General features: G+C 44.4%; 1 protein-coding gene across 1 annotated transcript; it reads right to left on the reverse strand.

Annotated features, from left to right (window-relative positions):
* Positions 1-1235: 1235 nt before the first annotated feature.
* Positions 1236-12372, reverse strand: GOT2 (glutamic-oxaloacetic transaminase 2). The gene is made up of 10 exons (XM_053399389.1): positions 12190-12372; positions 8406-8562; positions 7480-7608; positions 6262-6321; positions 5963-6124; positions 5016-5120; positions 4549-4699; positions 3497-3662; positions 2888-3038; positions 1236-2265 (listed from the first exon to the last, which is right to left on the reverse strand). The coding sequence occupies exons 1-10, from the start codon at positions 12273-12275 to the stop codon at positions 2143-2145; spliced, it is 1290 nt and encodes a 429-aa protein (XP_053255364.1). The 5' UTR covers positions 12276-12372; the 3' UTR covers positions 1236-2142.
* Positions 12373-21870: the final 9498 nt, after the last annotated feature.

A 21870-nucleotide genomic window follows, 5' to 3' on the forward strand; every position in this document is an offset into this window, starting at 1 on the left:
CAAGCTGAAATAGGAGGACCACAAAGGCTACTGATGGAAGGAAAATGCTGTTCTCTTCTGTCATGTGAGAATTACAGCAAAACCTGCAAGCTCTTTGCAAGAACAACTTTCTTTCTGGTGATCAGCCGAACACAGCCTTTAGCTCTGCTATTCACGCAAATGAAACTCACAGCTAAGCACCCTAAACAGGCTGGTTAAGGGCAGACAGGACAAGCGCACATACTCCAAACAAGGGGGAAAGCAGCAGCAGGTGGTAGTATCTGAAAGCTAAGGACAAACAAGTTCACTTCTGCCCCCTAGAGGCAGCTCCACATGTGTAGCTATGTCCACTGGATGCAAAGGCAAGCCACCAGCCTGAGGCTTTTTCATGCTGTGGCAACAGCTCTTCTTGACCTCTCAGCCCTTCCTCATTCAATATGCATGCTTTGACACTCAGCTAACACAGAGATGGGGCTTAAGCCCTGGCCTCTGGGCAGGCACGAAAGCCTTAAGTTGTTCACACAATATAAAGGAGACACACACAATGCATTAAATACTCAACTGCCTTTTCACAACAGAGGCAATGGGTAGGCAGCAAGGTACATGTTTTGTAGCTCCAGACAATCAACTTCTGGCCACAGAGGCTCAACTGTTCATGGTATCTGCTGTTGTATAATTGCCAAAGCTGAAGAACTTATCTCTGTCACTCACACACACAGACAAGAGATCTGGTAAGTTTTCCCATGGGTTTTACCTGCCCCCTTCTTTCCACTTTGCAGCTGGAGGGAGAAGAGTGAAGCAGTTCCATGAGAAAAATGCTTCACAGACAAAAATGTTTTCCATATTAAGTTGTTTGAACACATTGAAGAGTTTATCTTGCCCTACTTATAGGCCTAGTGAGCTGTCATTCAATTGCAGTGGATCTCTTGGCTCAGGTGGTGGATATCCTGAGCACATGTGAGTGGCAAGAACAGAGAGGAAACTAAAAAGGGCCAAAGTTAAGTTGCACTTAAAGAGCAGTTACATTTCCTGGGTTGGGGGTGGAGTGGGGGAAGCTATTCCAAATTCATAACTGAGCTTTAGTCCCATTTAAGGATTACAAAGGATTGAAAAGGATTACAAAGCATTGTGTGAGAAAGGATTTTGGAGAGAATGAGCAAGGGCCCAGCAGGGCTTCCCATGACCAAAAATTAAAAGAAACACAGTTTAATTTGTTGCCCTTATTGCTGATCAAAGATGCCAGAGAAGAGTTAAAAGATTGTTCTATTATCTGCCTTTTATTTGATAGTGAAACAAACTTATGAGTCAGCTTTATAAACTGTCTATGCATGGAAACAATGAGCTTTTTGGCAAGGAAGGAAAAAAAGAGGAAGTAATTTCTCTTTCAAGCTTCATTACACAAATTCCCGGAGTGTGCCAGGGACTTGGGATCCATTTAAAGCAGGCTGATTTCAAGTGATTTTTATTTATTTTTTGAGAAAAAGGAGAACTAGAAAGCCAAGAGCCAATGGAAAGAAATGCTGACTCCGGAATACCCCTGCTTGCCTTTCTTTGGAAGAACTGGGCAAGAAGAGGATCCCTGGGGAGAAAGCCTCTTGTGAAGCCGGAGGTGGGCTCTGCAGAACTCCCCGATCCAAGTCCAAAAGGGCAGACAAGGAAAGGCTCGTCATCCAGAACCCTGGCTCAGGGGCAGGGAAGCTGCAGCCCTTCAACACTCATCAGCCCTAGCCAGCACAGCCAATGGACAAGGATGGTGGGAGTTGTAGTCTGCAAGGCCCCACCCCTGCCCTGACACTCATATGATGAGGCCACCACACACAAAATGCTGGCAGGCAAACATTCACTAAAGCATTTGCATCAAATCCGCCACAAACTCTTGAAGGATTCAAGGATCCATTTTTGGTAAAGCGGCTACTTCTGAAGGGACGAGCAGAACACACGTCAACAGTTCTGCCTAGAGCCAAGCAGTGTGAGTAGGGAGGGCTGAGGAGGCCTTGCTGCTACAGAGATACATTCAAATGATGTTGAAGTGTTGTGGAAAGAACCATTTTGCTTGCTGATGCTGCCGCCATCTCCTCCTCTCTCACCCACCCTCTGCTGAGTCAAAATGTCCAGAGAGCACGGAAGGGAAGGCCGGTCAGTCCACCCATTTCTGTCTTTGCTTTACTTGGAGACTTGGTGGATGGCATGGGCCAGGTAAGCCACATTGCCAGAAGTGACTCCGGCGACAGAGATGCGGCCATCCTTGGTCATGTAGACAGAGAACTCCTTGGTGAGCCGCTCCACCTGGAAAGCAAAGCACAGGAAAGATTCTACTTCAGGAAGGGATCGACTCAGGCAGCTTCCCAAGGCCAGGCACGTCTGTTTGCTACCACCTACCAGGGCCAACTTGCAACCTGGAGGACAGCGAAGCAACTTCCTAGAACTTCAAGTGAACGCTCTTCAGCAAACAGTAGCCCAGCCAGGCTGCTTGATACCTACTCAAGTCGGCTGCTGCCACATCTCACTTCAATGCAACTAACACTGTGCTTCATGTTTTTTAACAATCCCTTTCCACATGACCAGCCCAGCAGAGCGCTTTTATCATCAATGGGGGATCCACATGCTGCCATTTCCAAATTAGTAGCAGCTGCCGGCTTCCTACACAGCTCCCACTTCCAGCCCAGCCCCACTTCCCTCAGCCACCAATTAAACAATGGAGGACATTCTAAATTCTTCAGAGAATTAAAATGCAGCCACACTAATCATGTTCTGTCCTTTTCCTGGTGTGCATCAAAGACTAATTCTATACAGCTGTTCTGGGGTTTGAGGCACTTTGAGCCCATCTATGGGGGAGAGGGGACCAAGCAAATCAAATGCCAGTACAAAATGGTTAGCAAGTTTGATTCAGGCTCATTCCTTCACCCACCTGTTCGGGTTTCAGTCCTGTGAAGCAGAACATGCCGATCTGGTCAGTGATGTGCTGCCAGTTATGAGGGGAGCCTTCTTTCTTCAGGTTTGCCACTAGCTGGGTGCGCATGCCAATGATTCGGTCAGCCATACCCTTCACCTCTACCAGCCTGTGCCAGGGAAGGAGGCAAATGTGGAGTCAATACAAGGCGAGAGACAGAGGGAGGTGGGGGTGGGGGAGCAGCCAAAGGAATAATATAGGAGGCTCCACCATGCCTTGTGCCCTGATGGAGTTTATGTCCATGGAAAAGCATAATAAGTTTGCACAGTCCTGCCTCCAAAACAGCTTTAAGAAACCCCAGGTTGATTTTCTTTTCTTTTTTAACCCAGCCACCTGCCTGCTACAGAAAGGAACAGCCACAGCCCTTCTGCCTTTGGTGCAGATTTGGCATCAACCAAGAACAAGGTTGAGCAGACTAAACTTGCTTAAAGTGTTGCCCTCCAATTTGAAGGACTCCTCTGGTTCGTTGTTGCAGCCCCACAATCAACTGTCCTTAAAAGCCATCCAGGGTTGGCTGTCCCCCTGCCCTTTCCTGTTCATCTGCTGACTGCACATAGTCAGCCTTACCATTCCTTTCGCAGGCCAGGGTTATTCAGGATGGTGGAGGCTATCCGAGCCCCATTAAGGGGAGGGTTGGAGTACATGGGGCGGATCAGAATCTTCAGCTGCGATTCCACTCTCTTGGCCTCATCGGAGTCATGGCAAACCACCGTGAAGGCCCCCACACGCTCCCCTGGAAAACAAAGACCAGAATGCAGTGCTGTTGTGTCTCCCTCTGTGGCTCTGCTCAGCCACATTGGTCTGGCTGTGCACTTGTGCTGTTGTTTGGAAGAGGCACACAAATGCCACCTGGAGCTCTCCTTCTATCCCCTTCCTTTTATCAGCCTCAGTCCTTCCTTCCAGCCCTGTCTCCTCTGCCTGAAAGAAGAAATCATCAGCCCTCTGGATGGCAGCTAGCTCAAACGCAGACTAAGAAACTAGAGCAGTACAATCTGATTTTATAGCACCATACCTGTAACTGGAAGGAATGGGGATTTCTTTATCCCTAGATTTACTTTTTAAAGGGGTAGGGTTAACCCCTTGTGACTCAATAGAGAGGCACTCAGAAAGTAGATTCAAGGCTAAAGGGGCTTCTAGCCAGGCAAGGAGCAGATCTGCCCTCCCCAAACAATTATCAGCCCCTAGAACTGCCCTCCTTGATGCTCCTATCATGTGGAGTCCCCAAAGACACTGTGTGGTTGCACAAAGAATGCATCTTTATACAAATTGGATGATTACAGAAATTCATGTTCTCCTGTGACAGAATTGTGACTCCACATCACAGCCACCTCTCTTCAATCATAAACAAAGTTCTTGGCTTGCTTTCTCTATTAAGAGCCTCACAAGCATTTCCCCAGTGCCACTGCCTTTCCATTTCTAACCTGGGACCATCTCTAAAACAGGAATGTGGTCCAAAATGCAAACTCAACCGAACAGCAGGGCTTTCTCTTGCCTCTAGTCCTGCGTAGACCTTTCACCCATATACTGGAAAGTGAAAGCAGCTAGGCAAAGTGCTTAATCCCTTGAGCAGCTTTTCCCACCCACGGAGATGGCAACAGACCCTGGACTTAGGGGCTTACCATACAGGCCCATGTTCTTTGCATATGACTGGGACAGCACAACATTAATGCCTTGTTCAATGAAGTGGCGGACAGCCCAGGCATCTTTGTTTATGTCACCGCTGGCAAAGCCTTGGTAGGCCATGTCGAAAAAGGTAAAGAGGTTCCTTTTCTGCAAAAGAACAGAGGCCAGCTTAGCTTAAAAATGACAACACTCCTTCCTAAGGGCAGCTATGGTAAATGGAACAGGTCACACAGCAGAGGAGCCTCGCATCATACAGAAACAATGAGGTAACAACAATAATTGGGAGGCGACAGTGCCCATTCAGACAGTTTTTGATTTTCACAGGAGTTACACACATCTCTTGCCCAGCCAAGATCTCCTCCCAGGGTGTGTCTTCCAAACAGGCAAGCAGACCCGCTCCTTCTTCACACAGGGAAGGTCATCCCTCAGCTGCCTGCTCTCTTGGTACCACAGACTTCCTCACCTTCACTACTGCTGCCAGCTCCTTCCACTGCTCTGGCCGAGGGTCTACTCCAGTTGGGTTGTGAGCGCAGGCATGGAAGAGAACAATACTCTTTTCTGGGATTTTCTTTAATAAAAAGGGTGTGAGAAAAACAAGCCGTTACTCTTTGCTTAGTCCATTTATATACCAAGTGACCTCAGAGCAATTTCCATAGCGAATGGAGCCATCATTAAAAGCCACATGCCACAAAACAATGAACTATCAATAATAAAATTGCACAGACAACACACACGCACACCAACAGAATAATAATAAACAGACTCAAGGCTCAAAACCCATCTAACAAGAGCCTCCAAAAGGCAGAGAAAACAGCAAGATTTCACTAAGTGGCTGAACTCCTTAAAGTCATGACCATCCATGGCTCCAGAGGAAGGGAACTCCACAGCTGAGATGCCTCTAGAGAGAAGGCCAATCACTATACAGTGAGCTACATCCATTGGTGGTACCACAAGCAGCCCTGTCTCCAGCCCAGTCTCAGAGCTTGGGCTGGCTGGTATGAGAAGACGTGTTCCATCACATACAGCGTGACCAGAAGAATCTTCATCTGTAATGGATGGCAAGAATTGCCAGTTCCATTTCACAAGACAGAAAGTGGGCAAGTGTCTCTCTCCAACCCATGTTTGCATGTCCACTCTTTTCATGATTCTGATTAAACAGGTCCTCTCCTATAACAGCTCCTTCCATGATGGTATTGGGTTTTAAAGGTATAGCAAGACTTACTTTTGCAACCAACGCGGTTATTGTCTTAAGTTTAGATTCCCAAGACCTGTTACTCCAAAACATCATACGGGGCCTAGTATCTAAACCCTCCTGGCTGTATCTTTCCTTGCTCACCATTTAAACAAGCCACGCCCAAACTCTCCATGACCTACACATCCCCATTAGCTCACCCTCAACTGTCAACTTACAGAGATGTCATCCAAAGCTCCAGCGAAGTCAAAGCCACAGGTTTTGGGCTCATAGTACCGATAGCTTTGCAGTTGCAACCCAGCATCTCTGAAGATGGGGGTGTGATTCCCCCAGGATGGTTTGGGGAGGTACACGTCGCGGCTGGACTTGAAGAACCGTTGCTGTATGAAGAAGAGGAGACAGGGTGTGTTTGAATCATAGTTTCAACGCCAGCGACCACAGCTCCTTCAAGAGATGTGGAAAAACTGTATCCCACCATCTCCTCATGTTTATGTTGTTAGTTTACAGAAGCACTTACCAAGAAGTTGGCACCAACTCTTAAAGATCCTGTTCCAGAAATTGTCTGCACAGTGACATACTGAAAGAACAATGAACAGGCACGTGAGACATCTCCAGACGACACGCCCACAAAATACAACAGGTAAACACTCCAATGATAGCTGGAGCTCAGTGTGCCTCATAATCTCCCTATTTTACAGGTGAAGCCCTTGAAACATGACTGTAAGGGCAAGAGGAAAAGACAGCTGTGTGCAATACTGGTCAACAATTCTACCTGCCCAAGAACTGAAAGAGAAAGAGTAACAAGGAGGAATAAAGCTTTTCTCAATGCTTGCAAAGGCAACACTATCTGTTAAGATTGAAGCGCATGTCAACACTTGAACAACGAGAAAACATTTATTCCAGTGGCTCATCTGAATGATATACTCAAAAGAGCCTTCCTCTTAGCTGGTTTTTCCCAGCAGCAAGGAAGTTCAAACTCTGTTCATAACTAAGCATATAAAAGTGACCCAGTTTTTATTATTTATTCCAATAGCATTTTTTTTAATTCTTTAAGAATTTGGACTCCTTTGGCATATCCAAAGAAAAAGATAAGTTGGGGCCAAAACAACACAGAGGACCCACAGAAATATGGATCCTAGGCAAGGAATTTTTGGCACAGACTGGCTCTCTTTTTGGTTTCAGAAGACACAACACACATCTAACATGTTCACAACCATGAGATTAGAATCTTGCTTTAAAGGAAGGAGTCAAATTCTGGACTAGGATCCATCATAGGCTCTAGAATAAAATGTGGTGTTGCTTGCATTTCCAGATCCTTACAGCAACTCTAAAACGAATCCCACTGCCCCCACTGACCTAATCACAGGGGACATCTGTTCTCATGTGCTACAAGTTTCTTTGGCACTGACTTTTCAAACCGTATTTTGAGGAACCCTGCAGTTCCCCAGAATGTTACTGGGCATTCCTCAATGAGAAAGGTCAGAAGTGAAACAGGATGGAATTGGGCTATGATCCATGAGAACACTACATTTGCAAGGGGGATGGTGAGGCCCAGCCAGTGTTCTACCTTAACAAACTGCCCATCTTGGAATCCTGCGCAGCATTCAGTGGGTACTCAGCAAATGTCAATCTGAAAAAGGTTCCCTATGGGTGAAAAGTGTCAAGGCCCCCAGTGCAGGAATCCATTACTTGAATACAGTATTAATGAATGCAGTTGATAACCTTGGCTCCTTACCCGGCCACTCTGAATAACCTCATGTGTCTCTCCCAAAGCCAGCTCAGCTGACGCCTTGTTGAACTCTGCCAGGCCAGCAATTGGCAAGTATTCCTTGTCCAACTTCTTTGCAGCTATCTCGGCTTCTGCCTAGAGAGAACAGATTGCATTTTCTTATTTTGTTTCCTCCATAGGTTAAGAGGAGAGGCAACTTCCATTCACCTCATTTATCACTCCTAGATTACACACCCAAATAACTAAAGGGACGCGAGCGCACATCCCTTTGCAGGATTATCCTTGTTTCACAGAAAGAACTGACAAGTGAGTTAAGTGGGAACCCAGGAGCTTTAGCAAAGCTACTCAACATCTAGCACCAAGAGCCCCCAACCCATTCCTCATTCATCTACTCAGACCTGCCTTTGTTGCTCCTTCAATATCTTTGCAGATGGTGCCTTCACACCTCCCAGCTGCCACTGCTTGCTTGCTCCTTAGATTCCCAATGCAGGAAAGGCCAAGCAGCTGCAAATTCTCTCCAACCCCCGCTTCCGTCTCAAGCCTTCCCTTTTATGCTTGTGGCAGCTATATGGCCTCTCGGCCTGCACAACACGACTCAATTCCTACCTAAATAGTTCAGTTCGCCTATTGCCACCCTCCAGCTACTTCACAAAGCCATCGTTTTGTGTCTCCCCACCACCACGAAGACACTTGGCCACACTGGGATGGTTCCAAACGCAGCTCAGGCAGCTACTGGATGGAGAAGAGATCTGGCTCTTTGTTTTGTTCAGACATCTGAAAGGAGTAGGAAGCAGCTAAGCTGCTCACACAACCCTAGCTGCTAGAACCTGGCTCCCATGACTGTCCATAGGCACGTCTGGCTGCCACACACAGCCACATCTACACAATCCCATACATGCCCTTAATGTGTGGGAGCTGGTGCTTTTGCTTACTTTGCGGACACAGTTCAAGACGTATGGTTTCCCATTGTCATCTCGGTAAGCCCCGACTCCCAGGTTCATCTTCTTGCTGCTGGTGTCTCGCTTGAAGGCTTCAGTCACTCCCAGAATAGGATCAGGGGGTCCCATCTCCACATTAGCCCACCAAGAGCTGCAACATCAATGAAAAGTGTTTGTTTCTGTTCAGAGCTCCATTCCCTTACAAGGAAATGAGGCATGGTCAGTCAACGTCCGTTCATTTAGCTGCAGACTAGAAGACATTTGCAGCCATACTGTGTTTCAAATGTCTTCCATGGAACTGATTTCTTGTTCTTTTTACCATGTAAAAATGACTCTACATATAAGCAAATTCACAAACTTCAGGTCTTGTGCCTCATTTACATTGTCTGAGTGTGCTTAACCTATTTCTGTATTACATTTATCAAATATTTCAAGGCAGTTCACATAAATAAATAAATAAATAAATAAATAAATAAATAAATAATACTCAGAGCAGCTAGTGAATAAAAGCTCAATTAAGTCATTAAAAGTTTTTTTTTAAAGGTACAGTGGTACCTCGGGTTAAGTACTTAATTCTTTCCGGAGGTCTGTTCTTAACCTGAAATTGTTCTTAACCTGAAGCACCACTTTAGCTAATGGGGCCTCCCACTGCCGCCGCGCCGCCGGAGCATGATTTCTGTTCTCATCCTGAAGCAAAGTTCTTAACCCAAGGTAATATTTCTGGGTTAGCGGAGTATGTAACCTGAAGCGTATGTAACCCGAGGTACCACTGTAGTAAAAATGTTTTTAAAAGCCTAGGTGAACAATTGCTTTTTTTTCTGCTAGTGATTGAAGAAGGGTGTTGCTAAGATGCCCTCCTTGTGCAGGACAGGTTGATGTGGGAGGATGTGTTGTGACATGTTCCTCTCTGTCTGAATTTCATTGTGAAAAATGGAGACGCCTCACACAAAATGGAGACATGTTAAGGCATTTATGTGAGGCTGCTCTGCTGGGATTTGCTCTGAACAGGAGCTCCTGACCTCTTGCCAACTGGCACGCTCAGAGCCTTGGTCCAGATGTTCCTTGTCCCCGTCGCTGCTGTTTAGGATGAAGATGACTCTTTTTGTCAGCTGTGCTGCTCCTGGTATCTGCTCTTCACCTGAAGCTCTTGCTCAGAGAGATGTATTTTGTTGTACATTCCAACTGCTACTGCCTGACAGCGCCCCCCCCTCAGCAAGTGGGCAGCCAGTGGGCAGCTGGTTGTGAGAGAAAAAATCAAACCCCAAAGCAAGCCTGGCATGCAGAACTGGGCAAAGCTGTCCTTGTTGGCGAGAACAGTTGCAATTATATGTTGTAATGGGAGGGTATGAAAGGTGTGTCTAAGCACATGCTAACTGAGCATAAGGTACAAACTTCACTAGTAACTGCTAGTAACTGAATAACATACCTGTTCACTCAGGCCTTTCAGGGCCTTTGATAAATTATACCAGATTTTACTGTTTCTTGGATATGGCAGCTATAGTATTTTATAATGGTGTTTAATGTGTTTTAATGGATTATCGTAAGTTATCATGTTGTATGCCAACTTGATAACTTTGTAAAGGTATTATGTAAATGATTTTGATAATTCATGAGGGATACACATTTTTTAAAAGTGTAGAGGGCTTCAGTTTTCATTGCATTGAGTATCTGTGCCTTAGTCTCACATTATTAAGTAGGTGTCCTTTAGTGAACAGGAGGCTTCTTCAGCGCTAATACTCCTTTACAACTGCCATGCTTCTGGGACTGTAGCCCACGGCCCACATTTGGCACCCCTTGACCCTCCCCTTCACAGCCCCTGACCCTTTTCTGTGGGGGACACCCAAGCAGCCCCCCTTCAGGCCTCTCTTGCCTACTACCTGACCCCTTTTCACTCCCCACAGCCCCCTCCCGTTCATCTTCTTCATTGCCCCCGGTTGAGCCCCATGTTGGGCAAGATTCCTGTATTGCAGGGGGTTGGACTAGATGACCCTTGTGGTCCCTTGCAACTCTATGATTCTATGTCACAGCACAGTGTTAAGAAGACTGCCATTTAGACCCATGAGAACAAAACAGCACAAGCATTCACTGTTATTGCTTTCTTGGCATGCAAATATTCCTGATCTTCCTGCAGTAACTAAGGGCTCACCCATATTGTACTTCTGTTTGCCCCACTACTTTCCCAGGATCTACCGCTAAACTGGAACAAACGGCAATAAGGTTTTCAGTGGACTATCGTTTGTTCTGATTTTCTGGGGGAAATTGGCAGAGCAAAGACAAATCTACTTGAGATCCATGGTTTGACACTGCACAAACAGGTTGCTGGACTAGATGGGCCATTGGCCTGATCCAGCAGGCTATTCTTATGTGATGTCCAAGTGAAGGCCACTAGAAATAGCCTCAGTGGTGTGGCTGCAGCCCTTCTACATGCAGTAAGTGTAAATGCATAAGTGATTCAGCTAGGATATTTTTATTTTCTTGCTTTGAGTGAAACCATAAAACTATTGCTGTGGGAGGGAACATGCCTGTTGCAAGAGGTATGTGTGTTTTTAAAAGGGTGAGATTACTGACTGGACAGCCATGCCACAGCTTGAACACACACATACCCCTGCTGCTGTTCTATTAAACAGAAAGGAAGACGTACCTCAGTCGCAAGCATCTTAAAAGATAATTTCAGGAATTAAAGGTATCACTGGCTATGAGTTACAGCCAAATTTTCTTAAGGATGTTAAAGGACAAATAGGCAAAGATTATGTTGCTATCATGGTGGTATAAGTGTCAAGGGTGAAAGTTCCCAAAGTGAAGCTGGGATTCTCTTTTCTGCCCCTGAGCGCATCACTTTAAGCTTGCTTAGGCTGCCATTTTAACACCTATTCACCCTTCTGGAGCTCCTCAGAACCCCCCCTTTCTTTTTACCGCCCTGAACCAGCAGGTATCATTACTAACAATATCATCTTTACCAGTAAAAGGGTCACCAGAGGAGAAAGATTTCCAACTGCATGGCCATAAATAAGATAATAATAAACACGTGTTGAAATCAAAAGTGCAGTCAATTGAAAACTTCAAAGGGGTGGGTGGGAAGAGAGGAGTTAATGCAGTTTCAGTTGCCAGAATCTCTCCAGGCCAGATGAACTTGGAACTTTGGCCGCATGGGATTCATTTAAGGCAACCAAAGCACATTCTTAAGCAGGGACGTCCCAGTGAATCCAACGGGGCTTACTCCCAGGTAAATGTGGGCAGAATTGTAGCTCGTGTATTGCATACACACAGGCCTGGAGAGTTGCGGTTTTTTTGCAGTCTCTGTCCCTTCCCACCGCCCTCCAAACCCTCTCCAAGGGCACTCAAGTCCAAGGCCAACGCCACCGTCTTCCAGCCAATCCGAGGAAGCCCCTGTGTTCCCGCCCTTCATCGCAGCCAATCAAGGCCGCCGACCATCTCCCCAGCCGGCCGCGTGCACCAAACGCGAGCGACGGGCCCTGCCAAAGGACATAAAGGTGGAGGGGTGCTCTCCCCACCGAATCGCCTTTTCGCGCTTGCAACACTAGCCGGGCCGATGCCCTGACCCGCCAACTCCCTCTCTCGTCCAACACGCCGGGGTTTCCGGCCCTCAGGCCCCATTCACACACGTCCCCGTCCTGACACGAGTCGAGAGCGTCCGCACGCGACGGAGGCTCGAGCTGCCTTCGAAGGCGCTCTGGCGGCGCGAGCGCGACACGTGTCGGGTCGGAGAGGTGCATGGATGTAGCCAGTCGAGGCCTTCCCGCCCCGCGGCGCGCGTTACCTGGCTCGGGCGGCGAGGGAGGCCACGCAGGGCGGCGAGAGGAGCAGGAGGCGGCTGCCGGCGGCGGCGGAGTGAAGGAGCGTCATGGCGGAGCGGGCGGAATGGAGAGGAACCTGCGGCGGTGGCGGCTGCAGCTGCTGCCTTGGCCGGGAGGAAGCCGGAAGGAGGCGGAGTCAACGCCGCGCTTCCCACAGGCCGCACCGATCGAGGGAGGGAAGGAGGGCTGGCTGGTTGTGGGGCGGGCCTCGGCCTCGAGACTTTGCTTGGCCCCGCCTTGAGGCTGAAAGAGGAGCCGCAGGGAAGGGCAGCCAGCTCGCCGACAACAAAATATTTTATTATTTTACAGATATAGTTGGTGGGTTTCATGAGCCAGGCACTGCAGGAGTGGAAAACAGATCGCACAGACTTATGCCAACTGGCACATGATGTTCACACAATATTTTTCCTTCCCAAACTATTTCTCCTATGTTATCCAAGTGGGAGTTTCTATCAATGATGACATTTATATGGGAGTCTATTCCAGGGACAGGGTAAACTACTCTCTAAAATACAGTGACAAGTTCAGATGGACCAGTCCAATGGTGTATTTTTAAAAATAATTTTTTATTAAACATTTATTAGTTTTCAAAAATACGTGCATTGTCTCTTTTCCCCCAATTGCGTTTTCTACAGATCCGTTTCATTTGTTGTGAGACATTTGCATTGCATGTAGTATTAGGTTAGGGGGGAAAGAGGGGAATGGCGAGTAGGGTGGGGTTGGGTGGTTATGTTTCTTCTACTTAGTGTATGTGTGCGGTTTTGTGTCAACATAACTTGTATGAGTTATTATTTGCTTGCTGTATTTCCTTGATGGTGAGAGAGGTTGGGAGTGACCTAGGTTGGACTTCCGGTTAGCGCCAGCGCTTAATGGCGGATTTCTCCCGGAGCTCCGGGAGAGATCTGCTTCGTGGGTTCGGGTCCTGCAGCCACGGCGGAGCGAGGACCCTCAAAAATCACAGGCGCGTAGCCTGTGAACTGGAGACTCGGCGGGCACCTTTGCGCCCCCCCGACGTTGTGAAATAGCCTTTTTAAAGGTTACGGATCAGCGGAGGGTGTATGGAGCGGTGCTGAGAGTCGCTTTCACCCAGCCTGCGAAGCGAAGCCGCGTCGCCATTAGCGGAGAGCGCTGACTTCTTCCGGTGAATTTGGACTAAAAAGAGCAACTTTCCGTGAGTAGGATTGAGCTTTAAAACATAATTGGACGTTAAAACTAAAGAAATTGGGCACCGAGACGGATAAGCATCAAAAAGGAAGTCTGCTTTCCGTTCTGTAGCAAGATCAAAGCGAAAGGCATTTAAGCTGTAACTTTCTGACAGGAGAGTTTTGCGAACTAAGAAATCCATAACCAAGCAAAGAACTCCCTCCCCCGAAGGCAGGAGGGGGGGGGAAGAAGACTTTAAAGTGATTTCCTGCCTGTTTTAAAAGAAATTGAACTGTTTACTGCTGCTCCTTTACCTGGGGGTCGGACTGCCGGAGAAAAGGAACCGGCTAAGGACTGTCGCTACAAGAAGGTTAAAAAGTAACTGTAATATCGACTTTGGCTACTCTCAACTTGAAACATCTTATTTTGTTGCACAGTAAGTTATCTGCAGGATACTATTGATTTGGATCTTTTACAAAGAAAGGGACTAGGAGGGCTTTTGTTTTTTGGAAGGTGTGGGAACAATTTGAAGCTAAAGAACTGACTTTACGCCCTCTAGAGGACTTGTGAATAGTTTCAGCAACAAGTGGAGCTTAAAACCTGAGAATTTTTTTTTCTGACAGCTTAAGAGTGTGGGAATGACCTTGAGTGAAAGACTTTGTTATGGCAGATGGTAAACAGAAAGAGGACTCACAAGAAACAACTTTGAGATCCGGTAGACAATACAAAGTCGATCTTTCTATGCAAAGAAGGGCCTCTGTATCAGGGGCTTCCGGAACTGCAGCTGTCACAAAGGCAAAAGTGAAAATAATGTCTTCAGAAGAAGCATTTGCAAAGGCATTGGGGAAAATAAATGACTCTTTGGAGGAACTAAAGAAGCAAGGCGCTGAAACAAATAAGAAAATTGAAGAAATCTCTGGGAAAATTGATTTAAATACCAAAAGTATAACTGACCTCGGGAACAAAGTGAACTCTAATGCAGAAGCAATTGGGAAATTACTGGAAGATTCATCCACAACACGAAAGATAGCTGAGGAAGCTAAGGAAATTGCAACTGCTGCCGAGGAAAAATTTCCACCGGTGTACAGGAAATTAGATGAGTATGAGCTGGCACTCTCTATGCAGGATATGCAACGCAAGGAGAAAAATTTAAGGATCAGACTTGTGCCGGAAAAGGAAGGAGACAACTTGGTGGATTATTTGACAAAAGAATTTTCTGACTTTTGGAAGCAGGAGCTGGATAAGGAAGAATTTAAGATAGAGAGTGCATTTAGACTGGGAATAAGGCAGAGGAAGAACAGACCCAGAGATTGCTTGATAACTTTAAGATCAAAGGAGGAGAGAGACAAAATACTGAACCTGCACTATCAAACAACCCTTCGAATTGAAGATTTCCATATTGAGATTTTTAAAGACATTCCCAAAAGTATTTTGGATGCAAGAGGTTCGTATAAGGACTTGGTGACACTGCTGAGAAGGAACTACATACCATTCAGGTGGGAGTTTCCCCAAGGCTTGTCTTTCAAATACAAGGGGAAGAAAAGAAGAATAAGGACAGTGAGTGATAAAGACAAGTTCTTAGGAGAACACGAAGAAGACCTACAGAAAGAGACGTTTCCAGGACAAGGGCATCCTTCAAGCAAGGGACCATTAGATACGGATACGGAACCACCGACAAAAGAGGAACAACAATTGGGAGCTGTAGGAGGAAAGAATAAATAATCCCATCATGGCTTTGCAACTTCTAACCTGGAATTGTAACGGTTTAAATAATCCCAGAAAAAGAAAAAATATATTTCATGCTTTAAAGAAAGACCAATTGGACTTGATTTGTTTACAAGAGACTCATGTGACAAGAGCACATAGAAAATTATTAATAAATAAAAGATTGGGACAAGAATTTATATCTTCAGACAGAGTAAAAAAGAGAGGAGTGGTGATCTATGCAAAGGAAAATTTGCAACCGAAACAAATCTTTAAAGATGACCAAGGAAGATATTTGGCAATTGAAATTCAATTTCAAGGAGAAAAGCTTTTGATAGTGGGAATATATGCACCAAATGAAGGGAAAGCAGAATTTTTTAAGAAGTTGCATGAGACTTTGATGGATTATATGGATTACAATTTAATTATGATGGGTGACATGAATGGAGTAGTTTCAACAAATATGGATAAAGCACAAAGACAGGTAGTTACAAAAGATGGAAGACTACCAAAAACTTTCTTTGAAATGACTGACAATATGGACTTGATTGACATTTGGAGAACAAAACACCCATTAGAAAGAGAGGGAACCTTCTTTTCTGAAGCCAAAATGACATGGACTCGGATTGACCAAATTTGGGTGACTAGCAGTATGGCGTCGAATATAAAGAAAGTGGAAATCTGCCCAAAAACCTTCTCCGACCATAATGCAGTAAAGATGGTGATGAAGCAAACAACAACTGGCTCCTTCAGATGGAGAATGAATGACACCTTATTTAGAGACGAGGAGATTTGTAAGAAGGCCCAAAAAACTTTGAAAGATTATTTTGAAATCAACTTAAGGACTAAAGTAGAAAAAAGAATAGTATGGGACGCAAGTAAAGCCGTGATGAGAGGGTTCTTGATACAACAAAACACATTAAAGAAAAGAAAGCAAAATGAGAGGAAAGAGAAAATCTTGGAAAAGATAAAAGAAGGGGAAAGGAAACTAAGATTGAAGCCATAATCGCAAGAGATTTTAAGAGAAATTAAATTGTATCAAACACAATACATGGAACTGATGAATCAAGAAATAGAATGGAAAATTAAACAAATGAGACAAAAGACCTTTGAATCTGCAGACAAATGTGGCAAGTTATTGGCTTGGCAAATAAAGAAGAGACAAAAACTCAACACGGTAACAAACATAGAAGTGGAGGGAAAGAACATATGTAACCCAGTGGAAATTAGGAACTGTTTTCAGAGCTACTTTAGACAACTGTACACACAAGGGCCGCAGAAAGAAATGGACATACAACAATTCCTCGAGAAAAATGGGCTGAAAAAGATTTCGCAGGAAAGTAAGACTATTTTGAACCAGGAGATATCAGCACAGGAAATAGAAGATGCCATTCAAAGCATGACGTTGGGCAAATCACCTGGACCGGATGGACTGACTTCCAAATATTACAAAGTTTTGAAGGAAGGGTTGATACAACCTTTGAAGGAAGTCTGCAACGAGATCATGGAGGGGAGGAAGGCACCCGATACGTGGAGGGAGGCCTACATTACACTTATACCAAAGACAGAGACTGAAAAGACCCAACTTAAGAACTACCGACCCATCTCGTTACTAAATGTGGATTACAAAATCTTTACTGACATCTTAGCAAAGAGATTGAAAAGAGTTTTGATGGAGGAGATTCATGGGGACCAAGCGGGCTTTCTCCCGAAAAGGCATTTGTCGGATAACGTAAGGAATATAATTGACATTTTGGAGAAGTTGGAAGTGAATATAAACACTAAGGCTGTTCTGATATTTGTGGACGCTGAGAAAGCCTTTGACAATATATCTTGGAGTTTCATGTTGAAGAACCTCCGGGGGATGGGGGTAGGCCAAGGGTTTGAAAATGGTATAGGTGCAATATACTCTGAACAGAAAGCAAAATTAATTGTAAACAATGTGGTTACAGAAGAGTTCAAGATTGAAAAAGGGACACGTCAGGGGTGTCCTATCTCCCCACTACTTTTTATATCGGTCCTGGAGGTTTTGCTTAATATGATTAGGAGGGACCAGTTGGTTAAAGGGATCCAGGTCGGAGCTAAACAATACAAATTGAGAGCATTTGCAGATGACCTAGTACTTACATTACAAGAGCCAGAAGCTAGTACGAAAAGAGTTTTGGAAATAATTCAAGAGTTTGGTCAAATGGCAGGATTTAAATTGAATAAGTTAAAGACTAAGGTATTGGAGAAAAATTTAACACAGGTTGAAAAAGAAAGGTTTCAGAATGAGACGGGGTTGACTGTGGTTAAAAAAGTGAAATACTTGGGTATAAATATGACAGCTAAGAATGTGAACCTATTTAAAGACAATTATGAAAAAACTTGGACAGAAGTGAAAAAAGATTTGGAGATTTGGTCAAATTTGAAGCTTTCCTTGTTAGGTCGAATTGCAGTTATAAAAATGAATGTATTGCCAAGAATGTTGTTCTTGTTTCAAGCATTACAAATAATGGATAAAATGGATTGTTTCAAGAAGTGGCAGAAAGACATATCTAAATTTGTCTGGCAGGGCAAGAAGCCCAGAATAAAATTTAAGATATTAACGGATTCAAAGGAAAGAGGGGGGTTTGCCCTGCCAGACTTTAAACTGTACTATGAAGCGGCAGCTTTCTGCTGGCTAAAAGATTGGCTGCTTCTTGAAAACACAGACATTTTGGATTTGGAAGGTTTTAACAATATTTTTGGGTGGCATGCATATTTGTGGTATGACAAGGTTAAAGCACATAAAAGTTTTAAAAACCATATTGTCAGAAAAGCACTATTAAATGTCTGGGTCAGATATAAAGATTTGCTGGAAAACAAAACCCCAAGGTGGCTGTCGCCAATGGAAGCTAAGGCAGTTAAAAAGTTAAATATGGAGTCGAAGTGGCCAAGATATTGGGAAATTCTGGAAAAGGAAGGGGACAAACTGAGATTGCAGAGTTTTGAGAAATTAAAAGAGAAGGTGAGAGATTGGTTGCACTATCACCAAATAAATGAAGTGTTTAAATTGGACAGTAAAATTGGCTTCCAGGTGGAAAAATCAAAATTGGAGACTGAATTGTTAGAATCCAGTACTAAGAATCTGTCAAAAATGTACAATTTGCTGCTGAAATGGAATACACAAGATGAAACGGTTAAATCAACTATGATTAAATGGGCTCAGGACATTGGTCATAATATTTTATTTGCTGACTGGGAAAAGTTGTGGACCACCGGGATGAAATTCACGGCATGTAATGCCTTAAGAGAAAATATCATGAAAATGATTTACAGGTGGTACATAACCCCAGTCAAGCTTGCAAAGATTTACCATTTGCCTGATAATAAATGTTGGAAATGTAAAGAAAAGGAAGGTACATTTTTTCACCTTTGGTGGACGTGCCCGAAGATTAAGGCATTCTGGGAAATGATCTATAATGAACTTAAAAAGGTATTTAAATATACCTTCACTAAGAAACCAGAGGCCTTTCTCTTGGGCATTGTCGGCCAAGGGGTGTTAAAGACGGATATAACTTTCTTTATGTATGCTACAACAGCAGCTAGAATACTCATTGCAAAGTACTGGAAGACACAGGATCTACCCACACTGGAAGAATGGCAGATGAAGGTGATGGACTACATGGGCTTGGCAGAAATGACGAGCAGAATCCGAAACCAGGGAAGAGAAGCAGCGGAAGAAGAATGGAAAAAGTTTAAGGACTATCTAAAGAAATACTACAAAATCAATGAAAGTTAGAATGATGTTGGACTGGAAAGTAAATGGTTACTATTAGCAATGGTTAAGACAAGGAGAATAAGGAAGATTAGCTTAAATTTAAAGTAAAATAAGGGAAGATTTGCTGAGTAATTGATTAGAATTTGGAATACAGAAAAGGGAGGCATGAGGAAGTCGAGGAAGAAAGGTTTAAGAAATTAGGATATGAAATGATACTTGTTTTTTGTTTTGTTTCTGTTATTGTTTGTTTATGTATTTGTCGTTGTTATGTTTTGTTTGTGTGGCTATAAAAACTGTTTAATAAAAATATTTAAAAAAAAAAAAAGGGAGTGACCTAGGTTGTGGGTGGTTGTCTTTGGTTATGACTATCACATGTTAGCTGCCAGGTGTCCAGCAATCCCACCTTCTTTGAATACCTCTTTATTTTAAAGCGTAAGCATCTTATGTCTATAATTATTCAGTTTTTCATCATTTGGTCAAAGGACCTCCTGTATATTAATAAGTGGTCAAGGAGATGCATTGAAGAGTGACAATTGATCCCAAAACTTCTACCAATATTTAGTCATCTTAAGTTCATTTCCTTTTTGCTCTGAAAGCGTTGAAGAATTACCGTAGCTCTCAAATTTGTCGCTAGGTGGCATTGTACATTAGCTTTGTTGCATCAGATATAGAATCACTGAATTGTCAAATTGGAAGGAACCATGAGGGCATGGGCGTAGCCAAGGGGGGGTAGCTGTACCCCCTAAATCATGCAAATCTGAGGTTCTGCCACACTAACAAAAGCCTGCACCCTCCAACAAAAATCCTGGCTATGCCCATGCACGAGGCTCATGTAGTCCACCCCCTGCAATGCAGGAATCTTTAGCCCAATGGACTCAAACCCACGACTCTGAAATTCAGTCTCATACTCCACTGATTCTGGTGTAAATATGGAGTCACTGGCCCAATCCCTCAGCTACCAAAGTCACGTCCTCAAACTGCATTGATGAAAACAATTGTTAAGTGTGTGATCAGCAGCTGTACTTTTAGGTGCTCTGCTCCCCAGTTGTGGAAGGACTTCATTTTACATTTAGTAGCGGCAGCTAAATATTTAATAACAACCAGATAAATATAGAAACCAAATGCACATCTATGCTAGAATGGTTCAGTCAGTTATGGGAAATGTTAGTTCTTGATAAAAGGTTGCTGCACAAATCAAAAGAAGTATAAACACCAAAGGAATTATTCACTGTGAGGCAGAGTGAAGATGCAGCCTCAGAGGGCAGTTGTTATAGGCCAGAGCTGTGTGTGTGTCATGGGACCAGACCTGCACCTCTGAGCAAGTCTACTGCCCTCAGGATCCTGCCCTGTTACCTGCAGCAGTTGAATAATCTGGTTTAATTTCTGACTTTGTATTTTTCTGGGAGGGGGGCATATAACTCAGTGGCAGAGCATATTCTTTGTATGCAGAAGCTTCCAGATTCAGTCCCCACTGGCATCTCCACACAGGGCTGGACAAGACTTTTCTCTGGCTGAAAGAATGAAGAGCTGCTGCCAGTCAGTGCAGACAATACTGAGCTAGATGGTCCAATGGTCTGACTCAGTATAAAGTAAGGTTACCAGACTTTTTTCGATGAATCTGGGGACACTTTTCAACTTCAATGGATTTTGTCAGGGGACTGATTTGTAAATCCGGGGACGGGTGTTTGGTAACCTTAGTATAAAGCAGCTTCCTATGTCCCTGTGGATGTGTGTGTGGTGTGGGGGAAGTGAAGAGACCACCTTGATCTTGCCTCAGGCTGTAAAATGTATTGGCTCAGTCATGAGTATAAAGATATATTCATATCTTTGGAAAAAAATGTGGTTAACATTTAATAACTATGCACATAAGAAAAATGTGTATAGCAGACCTAAATGGTTGGCATCTGTTTTGTTTGAACTATTTATTGATGTTTATTTAGAGCAACCCTTATTGTAGCTCTCAGCTGCTTTAAGACTATCTTTTTGGCTGCCACACAGGATAATGAAGACCGCATCGCATTCTTCCCCCAAAGCACAAATCTTCCACTGTGGTCAATCAAGGCTGAGCCCAATGAGAGGCTACCAAAGGCTCCCTGCCTTTTAAGATTTGTTTAATAGCCTCTCAAAAGAGACAGGCCCTGGGGGCGAATCCCAGAGCCCACTAATTAAGAGGTCCAGCACTAATGGGGGCGAATGCTCTAGTTTCAAGAACAACAACAACAAAATTCCAGCTGCATTCAGAGATGCGCCAAGGGAAAACATCTATTGTTGGTGCTTCTGGGTGGATTCAATGCACCCTGTACTGTGGAATAGTCAGGTGGTCTTGGTGCGCCTGTTCACACCTGTCCTAATTTAGCCTCAGCATAGATTGCAATTTGCTGCAATTAAGACTAGCCCAGCAGATGTTGTCTGTCTGATCTTGTTTTATCTCCCATTGGACATCAGAGCCTCCTTGTGTTCCACAGATTTTTTGCTAGAAGCCATCTGCTGGCTAACTTGGCAATTAGAGGAAACAATGCTGAGTGCCCTGAACTTCGATCTTATCAAGATGAAAATGTCAGCTGCTCTTTAAAAATATGACATTCATTACCAAGCATGTTTTCCTCCCCATCCCCTTCCACTAGCTTTGGAAAGACTATTGAATATGTACAGAGAGTTTCTATGAAAGCCATCACTGTCCATGCCCCATCTGTACAGAGGGCTCAGGGCATAGTGGGGAGGGCTCAGCCATCCACCTCTACTGATCTTCACTCACATCTGTCCCTATTCCTTGTTTCCAGTTATAACAATTCACAATACTAAAAAATCCAGCTTGTTCTTATTAGCAGTTGGAAACATATAAGGTAAAAAAGGTAAAGGACCCCTGGACGGTTAAGTCCAGTCAAAGGTGACTATGGGGTTGTGGCGCTCATCTCACTTTCAGGCCGAGGGAGCTGGCGTTGGTCAACAGATAGCTTTCTGGGTCATGTGGTCAGCATGACTAAACCGCTTCTGGTGTAACAGAACAGCGTGACTCCATTTACCTTCCTGCCGCAGCGATACCTATTTATCTACT

Source organism: Podarcis raffonei, chromosome 8 (genome assembly GCF_027172205.1).
Source record: "Podarcis raffonei isolate rPodRaf1 chromosome 8, rPodRaf1.pri, whole genome shotgun sequence".
NCBI lineage: Eukaryota > Metazoa > Chordata > Lepidosauria > Squamata > Lacertidae > Podarcis > Podarcis raffonei.